Source organism: Malaclemys terrapin, chromosome 4, assembly GCF_027887155.1.
Source record: "Malaclemys terrapin pileata isolate rMalTer1 chromosome 4, rMalTer1.hap1, whole genome shotgun sequence".
NCBI classification, from domain to species: domain Eukaryota; kingdom Metazoa; phylum Chordata; order Testudines; family Emydidae; genus Malaclemys; species Malaclemys terrapin.
This window is the reverse complement of record NC_071508.1, coordinates 120,455,175-120,467,328: the sequence shown is the minus strand read 5'-3', so window position 1 is coordinate 120,467,328 and position 12,154 is coordinate 120,455,175. Positions and strand designations below refer to the sequence as shown.

The following is a 12,154-nucleotide window of genomic DNA, read 5'->3' as shown; positions in this document are numbered from 1 at the left end:
GAATCTAAACTGCAGATGAAAGGTCCCTCAATAATACATACAGGACTTTAATGATTGTGTCTCCTGCCAAAACTCCTTAAAACTCAGTATGTCCTCCTCAAGATCTGGGTCTATCTGTGAAATGGAAGACAGATTAATCTTGGATATATTTGATCTTCTTTCCAAAGCATGTAGCCAGTTTCTCACAGTACAAAAGATCTGATTCTTTTTCTAAGCATAAATATCAAGAGTTTCGTAGATATACCTCCTCTCCAGAAGCCACAACTAGAGAGCAAAGTCCTGCTACTCTTGTGCCAGAACTACTCTTCCCTCAGTCACTAACACAGGAGGTCTCTGGACCAGTTAGAAAGGATTCAGTTCAAGAAAAAGGGAATACTCTTACTCCATTATCAAGGTTTTCCTCTAAAAAGAGCTTTTGGAGTTTTGAACATACCAGAATTTTGGCAGAATTTAATCCATAGTTTAGAACTAAACATCTAAAACAAAATATGCAAAAATCCCTCAAACTTTGGATTTGCTCAGTAACGGCTGAAAGTTAATGCAGTGAAAAAAGCACACATTTGAATCAGTCACCTGAAGATATAGATAGAATTACCTCACCATTGAAATTGACAGGAGTTGTGTGCCCTGATCTGCTTAATTGCTTCTGAATATTTCATTTGGTGCCTATTTGCATATTTAGGTATTTAAATACTTTTGAAAATCTGGCCCAGTGTCAATAGCCAGTGTCCTGGGAGTGAATATTATGCCCAATTAAATCTAATCCAAAATGAATTTTAAAAGATTCCTGAGAGCCTCACTTTGATCTTTGAAGTCACTGGATCTTGATTGTTTTGGGGCCTGTCATAAACAGATAGTTAAGGGTTCATACCTCTTTTACCTGTAAAGGGTTAAGAAGTTCACCTAGCCTAGCTGACACCTGACCAGAGGAACCAATGGGGAGACAAAATGTTTCAAAAGGAAGGAGAGAAGTTCCCTTTGTCTGGGTCAGTTTCAGTTTTGGCCGGAGTGGAAAAGATCAAGGAATCAGTTCTTATCAGAGTAGTGAGCATTAGAAAAGGAATAAATAGGTTCTGTTTATTTTCTTTTTGTAACTTGTCTTGTGCATTAGGGGAATAATCAAATTGGGTATTCTTTTGTGTAACTAAGTTTTGCCCAGGGGAACATCCTCTGTGTTTTGAATCTGTTGTCTGTGAGAGTAGCTGGTATGCTAATCTCTCCCAGAGGTTTGTCTTTCACCTTTCTTTTCTGTAATTAAAAGCCTTCTTTTTAAGAACCTGATTGATTTTCCCTGTTTTTAAGATCCAAGGGGAATTGGTCTGGACTCACCAGGAATTGGTGGGAGAAAGGAGGGGGGATGGTTAAATTCTCCTTGTGTTAAGATCCCAGGGTTTGGATCGGTGTTCACTAGGGAATTGGTGGAGGAGTCTCTCAAGGCTACCCAGGGAGGGAAAGGTTTTGGGGGGGAAGACAGAGTTTCCCAAATAACTCATAAATCATTTGGGTGGTGGCAGCCAGACCAGATCTAAGCTGTTAATTGAACTTAGGAGTTCACATGCAGGTCCCCACATCGATACCCTAAAGTTCAGAGTGGGGGTGAAACCTATAACAGGGCCCTTTAGTGGTACTTGTTAGTTTCCCTGTGAAAGCATAGGCTGAGCTAAAATTTTGACATTTATTTCTTATCTCCTGGGGGTAGCAATATTTTCCTTAGTTGCATGCAGGCAGAAAGAAAGAACCTCCAAGCTTAATCCATATTTCGATGAATTTCTAACCTAGCCTCAGTATTATATGGAAAGACTAAACAAAATTTGTATAGCAAGAGGTATAGTAAATGTCCAGGAAGTTCTCATATGCCTTAATAGTAGGTACTAATTTTTATAAAAGCCAAAATTTATTTGGTTTTTCAGTCATTAAAAAAACAATCTAGTCAAATTTGACCCAAAAGCTAGTTTTGTGTGTGAAAATTGTTTCATACTTGGGGACCATATGCTGCATTACGGGACCCCGGACCCAGACCCAGAAAGAAGCAATAACTATTGGAAGTGTATGTTTGCCCGTCACTCAGAACAGAAAATTCCCTACTTAGTCATAAACGGCTTGTGGCTGTTACTGTGCCCAGTTCTTCCTTCTATTATAGGCAGTAGTGTGATGGGTTCCCTCTGGGGTGCTACCTGGAACTGGGGTACCACTGAGCCCTCTGACCCACCAGCCTGGCCTCCCTCTCACACTGTGTTGCTGTTATAAGCTGCAAAGCCCTCCAAGCTTGCACTTTCAACAGCATTTACACAGGTAGGGACACACCCAGCTGCAGTTACATGCAGGTTCTCTAACCATCAACCTACCAGCCTAAGACCCCAGAGCAGTACCATCCTGCCCTGGTCAAATCTGGCCAGTATATAGATTTAATACCTGGTCCGCCTCTCCCTCAAAGTGAAGAGGGCCATGCACACTTGTGGTAACCAAGCTGAGATTTTTCCCAGGTACCTTAGTCAAATGCACACTGGTTTGAATTAAAACATAAAATAAGTTTATTAACTACAAAAAGAAAGATTATAAGTGATAGCAAACAGATCGAAGCAGATTACCTAGTAAATAAACAAAATCGCAAACTGAGATTAACATACTAGATAGGTAGGATATGAATTAGCAAATTCTCACCCTGAGTGATAACCAGCCTAGCAAATTCTTAAGGCACAAGCTGCCTTTGCTTTGCAGTTTGGGTTTCCCAGGTTTTCATACACAGGCTAGAAACCCCTTTAGCCTGGGACCATCTCTTCCCCTAGTTCAGTCTTTGCTTCTCAGATATTTCCAGGTGTGTTGTTGTGGGGAGAGTGAGGTACCATCATATTGTCATCCCCCTCCCCCCCCTTTATATCTTCTTCCCACTTGCTGGAAAGCTCTTTTGCTGTGACCTGGGTCAAACAGTTCCCATTGTGTAGTGCTATTTCTGAGAGGTTTCTATTGTACACAGTTCCTGGGGTAATCCTTGTGCTTGTGTACATTTCCTCAGTAAGACATTAACATTGTTTGGCCTTTTTACTGTTGTACCTGAAAGGCTGCTTGTGGGTGTTTTCAACCTCACAACATGTTTCAGTAACACATACATAGCCAAACTTCATAACTTCACATACGATGATAGCACATACAATCCAACGAGATATTAATGTCTAGCAGATCAAGACTTTTAGAATGATACCTTACAAGGCATACTTTGTGCAAAACAGATCCTAATTATTTGACAGTGGTGAATAAGGTGGTGCCAGGGTGTCACCTTTGATTGTTTTTAAATGTTCATCTGGTGTTACTTTTGTTTGCTTGTAACTTAGTGTTTAAAATATATTTAAAAAATAGAGATAAGGTAAAATTGTAAAGGCTCTTAAGTGACTTTGGAGCCTAAATGCTACACATATTTGAAAATGGAATTTAAGTTCCTAAGTGACTGAGTCACTTTTGAAAATGACTTTTGGATCAATAAGTGTGTGTTTGTGTTTGGAGGTTACTTGCTGTGTGCTGAGCTTGTGTTTGTCTGTCTGGTTGGTTGGTTGAAGGACTGTGTGCTGTGGCTGGTAGTTGTAAGCTGTGAGCTTCAAAGTAAGGTTTGAAAGCCAGAAGCCTCTGTTAATTGGCTGAGCCTTGGTCAGTGGGTGGGGCTATCAAGAAGGCCAGGGCTTTATAAAGCAGTGAGCAAGCGACCAGGGGCTGCTAACAGGGAGTTTCGCAAGGGAGTTGGGAAGGGGGCAAGGTTCATTCGCTGTTATTTAATACCTGTAAACTAAACTACATTCAAAACTTTTTGATTTAAACAAAACCCTTTCATTAACTAGGTAGCTGCAGGAGACAATGCAGACAGAAGCCCAGCAGTAGAGTGGGGGCTATACAGTTTATTGCGCTGAGTGCAGCATGTATGATTACTTGCCCTGTGGGCGGGTGGCAGATGTGTGCATTCAGTGCAAGGAGCTCTTGGCCCTCAGAGACCGCATATGGACTTTGGAGGCCAGGGTGGCGGAACTGGAGTAGCTAAGGGAGGCAGAGAGGTATGTTGATGAGGCCTTCCGGGACACTGTAGAATTGTCCCACCTCCGCTCAGACAGCCCCTGTGCTGTTGAGGAGGATGAAAGGCCCAGGGAAGCAGAGCAGTCTACGGGAGCAGAGGGAAACCTTCCCATAGTGGGACCCTCCTTCCAGATGGTGTTAGGGTATCCTCTCGCACTGAGGTTACCTCTCCGGGGGAGGGAACTCCAGTCACTAGGAAAAGGCAGGTGTTAGTAATGGGAGATTCGATCATTAGAAACATAGATAGCTGGGTTTGTGATGACCGGGAGAACTGTATGGTGACTTGCCTGCCTGGTGCGAAGGTTGCGGATCTCTTGAGGCATCTGGATAAACTTATGTGTAGTGCTGGGGAGGAGCCGGTGGTACATGTAGGTACCAATGACATAGGGAAGGGTAGGAGAGATGTCCTGGAGGCCAAATTTAGGCTGCTAGGGAAGAGACTGAAATCAAACTGGGATAGAGTTTGGGTGCTGGGTGCAGGCTCCAGGCTGGGGCAGGGGTGGGTGTGCAGGAGGGGGTGAGGGGTGCAGGCTCTGGGATGGAGTTTAGGGGTGGGAGGCGGTGCAAAGGGAGGGGGTGCAGGCTTTGGGAGGGAGTTTGAGGGCAGGAGGGGATGCAGGGGTGAGGGCTGTGGGTCTGAGGATGAGGGGTTTATGATGCAGGAGGGGGCTCAGGGATGGAGCAGAGGATTAGGGTGTGGGGGGATGAGGGCTCTGGCTGAGGGGTTCATGATGCAGGAGGAGGCTCAGGGCTGGGGCAGAGGATTAGGGTGTGGGGGGATGAGGGCTGAGGCTGGGGCTGAGGGGTTCATGATGCAAGAGGGGGCTTAGGCCTGGGGCAGAGGATTAGGGTGTGGGGGGATGAGGGTTGGGGCTGAGGATGAGGGGTTCATGATGCAGGAGGGGGCTCAGGCCTGGGGCAGAGGATTAGGGTGCGGGGGAATGAGGGCTGGTGCTGGGGATGAGGGGTTTGGGGCATTGGAGAGGCTCGGGGCTAGGGTGGAAGGGCAGGGTAAGGGCAGCCTGTCTTCCCATTAGTGGATGGGGGACGCTAGGACCCGGGGGCAGCAGACAGTAGTTGCTGCTGGCTGTGGCAGTAGAAGCAGGCAAGGGAGAGGCAGGCAGGGTGGGGGGTCTTATGGGGGGACACATGCGGAGGGGGGTGGCAGGTGGAGGCCGGAGACCCATCCAACACTCCCCGACTGCCCCCACCCAACGGACTCCCCTTACCATTTTGGCTCCACGTGTAGGCAAAACACGCTGCCCGGTGGGTCGGTTTGTGTGTTACACAGGGCTGCAGACAGAGGGAGGGGGGAGCAGGGGAGGACTCTGGCTGCTGGAGGCCAATGGGAGTGGCTCAATCGGCCCAGCCGCCCAATCAGCAGCCGCATTCTGCATGGAAGGGAGGGAGGGAGGTGAGAGAGAAAAAAAACCCGGACATTTTAACCTTGTTACCAATTCCTCCCGGACGCCTATTTAGAGACGCAAAAGCCGGACATGTCCGGGGAAATACAGACGGATGGTAACCCTAACATAGTATACTTAGATTTCCAGAAAGCCTTTGACAAGGTCCCTCACCAAAGGCTCTTACGTAAATTAAGTTGTCATGGGATAAAAGGGAAGGTCCTTTCATTGATTGAGAACTGGTTAAAAGACAGGGAACAAAGGATAGGAATAAATGATAAATTCTCAGAATGGAGGGAGGTAACTAGTGGTGTTCCCCAAGGGTCAGTCCTAGGACCAATCCTATTCAACTTATTCATAAATTATCTGGAAAAAGGGGTAAACAGTGAGGTGGTAGATGATAAAAAATTACTAAAGATAGTTAAGACCCAGGCAGACTGCGAAGAGCTACAAAAGAATCTCTCAAAACTAGGTGACTGGGCAACAAAATGGCAGATGAAATTTAATGTTGATAAATGCAAAATAATGCACATTGGAAAGCATAATCCCAACTATACATATAAAATGATGGTGTCTAAATTAGCTGTTGCCATTCAAGAAAGAGATCTTGGAGTCATTGTGGATAGTTCTCTGAAAACGTCCACTCAATGTGCAGCGGCAGTCAAGAAAGAGAACAGAATGATGAGAATAATTAAGAAAGGGATAGATAATAGGACAGAAAATATCATATTGCCTCTATATAAATCCATGGTATGCCCACATCTTGAATACTGTGTGCAGATGTGGTCGACCCATCTCAAAAAAGATATATTGGAATTGGAAAAGATTGAGAAAAGGGCAACAAAAATGATTAGGGGTATGGAACGGCTTCCGTATGAGGAGAGATTAATAAGACTGTGACTTTTCAGGTTGGAAAAGAGACGGCTAAGGGGAGATATGATTGAGGTCTATAAAATCATGACTGGTGTAGAGAAAGTAGATAAGGAAATATTGTTTACTATTTCTCATAATACAAGAACTAGGGGTCACCAAATGAAATTAATAGGCAGCAGGTTTAAAACAAATAAAAGGAAGTATTTCTTCACACAATGCACAGTCAACCTTGGAACCCCTTGCCAGAGGATGTTGTGAAAGCCAAGACCATAACAGGGTTCAAAAAAGAACTAGATAAATTCATGGCGAATAGGTCCATCAATGGCTATTAACCAGGATGGGCAGGAATGGTGTCCCTAACTTCTGTTTGCCAGAAGCTGGGAATGAGTGACAGGGGATGGATCACTTGATAATTACCTGTTCTGTTCATTCCCTCTGGGGCACCTGGCACTGGCCACTGTCGGAAGACAGGATCTTGGGCTAGATGGACCTTTGGTCTGACCCATTAGGGCCATTCTTATGTTCTTATGAAGTTCTTTTTGTACCACTTTCATTTCCATTACAACATTGGGAGAAAATCCATAATTCTAAAAATTGTTCTTTAATTATTACATTTATTCTGACTCAATTATAAAACATGTACTTGTATAATTTATGTTGCCTTCTACGATATAACAAAAGGGAAGATATTTCTATCACTATGAAGAAGAATTTTGCTTTGCATAATAGTAACTGTAAACTGCATATTTTTAAACTTTTTTTTCTTCTTTTTAGGCAGGAATTTTCAGCATGAATGCATGTGAGGAGGGTTTTGCCACTGGTGGCAGGGATGGCTGTGTTCGTCTATGGGATTTAAATTTTAAACCAATTACTGTGATTGATCTCAGGGAGACAGACCAGGGATATAAAGGTAAAATAGTCTTATTTTTGTTACACCATTAAAGAGGAAGTCCTTCATAGATTGAAAAAGTAATGCCTATTTAAAAAAAAGTTAATGGAAATGTTTTATAAAGTTATATGTTTATTAATATGAAGAATTTATTTGCACTATAAGAATTAATAATTTGCAGTTCTATAATGGCCATTCATCTGGGGATCACTAAGCATTTCAAACATTCAATAAGACTCACAACAGTTTTGTGAAATAGTTACAGCACATAGAGGGAAAACTTTTCTTACCGCTGAGATGCAGCCACTCTTATGTTGTAACACAGCAGCTTTTTCATGGTATGCAATAACACTGTATAACAATATAGGACAGAAAAAGAGGACTAGTGTACTGAAACAGAAATTGCAGAGGGCATTTTGAGACATATTGCAACTAGCTGTGCTGAAATTTGTCTAACAATAATAGCACTTATACACTCAGCACTGGTCAGACATAACCACAAAGGTGCCATATCATATGAAATAATCTCAAGTCCTCGGTTTTATGACATATTGAAAAGGAGGCACCTCCAACAATATATTTGTTTCTAATATTGTCCTAAGATATTGATTCAGTACTATCTCATGAAAAGAGTACAGACATACTGAAACATACCATCACTTTCAGCAGCACTTCTGTTGCAGGCCTCTCAGCCAATTGCTGAAGCTGCTTGACCTTGTCATTTTTTACAATTGTGCAAGATCCCAGTACATTGAAGGATGATTGGAGCTAGCCAAAATATATTAGTATCAATAAATAACTGTTCTCACACACAGTAAAATAAACATACTATTTTTGAACTGTAATTGACCTAGCATACTCACTAAGATTCTGAGAGATCCTGACAAGATGGGTTGCGATCCATTTAAAATGACCTGGAGTGGACAGTCAGTTTCTCATGACTGAGACAGTCCAAGACAAAGAACTACCACAGTTAGGGTGGCCAACTTTCTAAGCTGTGAAAACTGGACACTGAGTGCCAGAATCTCCCCCGCCCCTTGCTCTACCTCTTTCCCTTGAGGCCCTGCCACCGCTCCTCTTCTCTCCCCCACTCCCACTGCTCACTGCTTTCTCCACCACCCTCCCTCTGCCAGCTGATCAGGGCTGTAGGGAAGGAGGGGTGATTGGGGCATGACATTGGAGAGAGAGACGGGCTCTGGGAGAAAGGGGTTGACTGAGGCAGGGACAGCTGCGCTCCAGGGGTGGAGGGGTGAGTGAGGCAGGATGCGGCAGGGAGAGCCATGCTTTGGGGGTGGAAGGGTGAGTGGGGCAGGGAGAGCTACGCTTGGGGCAGGATGGGGGAGCTGCTGGTACCTCTCTTTGCTGGAGCCATTCCTGAATGCTCCACTGCTCCTCCAGATTCCAACTGCAGCTGCTTTACTTCCTGTCGCCCTGGTGGCGGAGACCAGTTACTGCAAGTAACCGGGCTTTTAGTGTCTGTTCAGCAGTGCTAACCAGACACTGCCAGGTTCCCTTTTTGACCAGTATCCTAGCAACCATAATCAGAGTCTCTAAGCGAGAGCCAAATGTATTCAAATCTCTGCTTTCCCCCTACTTCCTTTCCAGGGGAAAGGCAGGGATTTGGACAATAGCTCTTTTTATTTATTTTTTTATTTTTAAAGGCTTTCTTTTGCTTCTTCTTCCCTTGTTTCAGTCTAGCATTCAACAAGATTAAGAGTTTCAGATATCTTAAATAAGACTAGCATCACCTGCCAGAAATTACTGAAATTTCATCAGTGGAACTTTGTGAACATGGCATTTCATAGAAAGATGTTACAGCACAGATAAGGATATCTGCTCGTATATCTCAATGTAAAAAAAAAAAAAAAAAAAAAAAAAGGGAATTTACAAGTTCACAAAAAGTTTTATAATTTTTTCTTTCATTCGCCATTACTCTTATGCATAAATTGAAAGAGCCACCACTGTTTGAAATGATTGCAAAGATTAACTCCTGCTATAGACTTTGAAAGTCTACTTAGCAAATATCTTGATACCTCTATCTAAAAGAAGACCATTTTATATCTTTCCACCTGTTCTCTTTCTAACTCTAACAATTCCTTCATTAATTTGTTCACTCCTTCTCTGTCTAGTGCTTTTTAAAGCTGTTTAATTATTTCTGATACCCACTTTATGTTATGGGAGATGCCTCTAGGAATATTACTTATTATTACATCCTATAATAATGCATTAAGTTCCCATGTAAAGCCCAATCTGTGTTCCAAGTAATGTCTTTATTATTAGATCTTTACCTTTGATTTAAAAAGAGCTAATCTAATTTTAAGTGTATTTGGTAAGAATTAATGAGAAAAGTATAGTTGTTCTCTATTGTGTTTCCATCTCCAAGCATTTGTTAACCCATTATTTCTAATATGATTCTTAAGATATTTTCCAGTGCTCTGAGTTAGATTTTAAGTAGATCTGTATATTATTGAATCAATTTTAACATTAAAATGTTCTACTATTATTTCTTCTTTTGAAAATGCAACTAATATTCAGAATAATATGACAATTGTCTCTGAACTTCAGTTATCACTATTTTCCCTTCTAATAGAAAACCTCTTATTAGAAAATATCTTCCCTCTTTTTCTCCCAGTGATTTCTCTAATTTAAGTGTTATTTTCTGACTAACAAAATTACACATCTTTCTATTTTAGAAAAAGAAAAACATAAGTAGTGCAGTAGTGACTTCTGTATTAAGGTCACCAAACGCTTATTGTTGTCAATTGTTAAATTAAAAAAAAATTTTTTTTTTTTAAACTGAAGAAAAAAAACTGTTTGGCCATTTTTAAGAATTAGGTAGTGATTTGCAAGAAAGGCAAAGTCTTGACATTTGGCAGGGGGATAGTCCTGAGACCAGAATGGCATCTTGCTGGTAGTTGTAAAAATCTGCCCAGATTTGGAAGAGTTAAAATCTGCAAAAAGTCACCATTTGTACATGCTCAGTAGAATTTGTCAGTTGACCCCATAATTTTCTGAATGTTCCAACTGCACTGCATTTGCTCCCAGGCTTCATTGAGCTTTCTGTATTGTTCTGAGACAGCCACACAGACCTGAACTTCTGGATGGATCCTGCTGCAGAACCTTTTGCTCCTGCTTTCCCTCATTAAAAGTCCCGTTCACCTAGAGGAAAGTGGGTCCTAGTGGGTTGGGCACTAGGAGACAATGAATTTAAGTCTCACCACTCCTATTGAGAAGTTTTAATAATTCTGTGCTCTTCAAAGCCCTTATTATTGAGAGTTTTTCATTTCCTTATCTAATTAATTTGGATGTTCAAAAGCAGAATTAAGTATTTCTGCCACTTTTCATTTCCAACCTTCTTAAAATTGTTGTTTTTCTATTGTTTAGTCTCTAAGGTGCTTTAGTCCACAATAGCTGGGGTGTAAATTTTACTTTGCACCAGCATGTTGCACACTAACTGGCCCAACTGGACCCTACTGGCATGCACTAAAAGTTCCCTACTGTGCGATAATGTTACTGTTTGAAACAGGACTACATTAACACACACTAAAGAACTTTTGGTGTGCTAGGATCCACGTGGGCCAGGCCAGTTAGAGTGGGCAACATCGGTGTGCATTACAATTTATACCTCAGCTGGTGTGGACTAAGTTACTGTGTAGACAAGCCCTACTTCATCAAGTGTACCCAGATGATTGTGTTGTCAACTTTCAGCTTTTTAATCTGGCTAAAACTCTTGTCTTCCACAAGCATCTGACTATTCCTAAAGGCTAATTTAAAGATATCCTACTTCTGGTTTTCCAACTTCACAAAATGACACTTAGGTATATCACATAGCACCATTTTTAAAAAAACAAGTATTTAATTTCCACCTCTAATATAATTTATTGCATCTTACCTATAAAAATGAGTTATTGGTAGAATTTCTCTGTAAGCATGATGGTTTTTATCTTTGTTTACATCTGAACATTCAACTGTAATATTGAATAACGGGGAGATTTTTTTCCAATTGACAGCAGATAATCTCATATTTGTTAGCTTATTGTGTACAACAAAGAAGTTTTATTTTTAAATTCAAAGAGTGGTTTACCAACAACACAACTAACTACCAAAACACTTTAAAGAGCTTTCCAGGGGTGGGTGTTAGACAGATTTCCCCTAGTTTGTTCTTTGCTGTTTTTCCCTGTCATCTTCAAAATAGTAGTAGTAATAACAACAGAAGCTATTGGGCCTAATTATATTCTCCATGTTGGAAAAATCCATGGGAGGAATCCTTGGGTGAGGTTGGAAAATGCCACAATATTCCATTTGTGGAATTTCCTCTAGATATTTTTATTGAGTTGGAGGGTGGGGGCCTCTCTCCCACTTATCTTCCTCTCTCAACTTGCCCCCCAGAAGAAGCAGGCCATCTAGACTTGAGTCCTGAGCATCTCCTAAAGAGACCTTCATGCAGAGGGTACATAGTTTCTTCTTTGAGTGCTTGCACATGTCCATTCCACATTAGGTATGTGCATGCCAGTGCACTGAAGTCAGAAAACTTTTTTCTCAGAATGGTACCTGTTGGGGTAGTGCCTGAGCCCTCTGCACGCTCATGCTGCTAACTAAATGTATAAAGGGGAAAATCCCCTTCGGTTCCTTTTTACTGTTCGTAGTTGGTAATGGGAGAATGTGTGTGCTTGTCACACTTTTTCCCTTCTCTTAGAGAATTTTTTTCTAGTTTCTATTGTACATGGTTTGTTAGTTGATTACAGTGATAGCTTATGGTACTTGTTTTAGAAATTTGTTTAGTTTTTTTTTAATTTATCTATATAATATTCTTCAGGCTTAAAGCTCAGTACAGGAGTATGTCTAAATCCCTAGGATTTAAACTCTATTCTGTCTGTAATGTACCTATGCCAGTTATTAACCCTCATTCTAGATGTTTAAAGTATTTAGGAGA

The 12,154-nt window shown here is 41.7% G+C and overlaps 1 protein-coding gene across 1 annotated transcript in view; it reads left to right on the top strand.

Moving 5' to 3' along the window:
• EML5 (EMAP like 5) overlaps positions 1–12,154 on the top strand; it is a 300,424-nt gene that overhangs the window by 80,099 nt on the left and 208,171 nt on the right. The window contains exon 6 of the mRNA XM_054025269.1: positions 7,107–7,242. Within this exon, the coding sequence (XP_053881244.1) occupies positions 7,107–7,242 (136 nt within the window). The remainder of the gene's footprint in view (positions 1–7,106; positions 7,243–12,154) is intronic.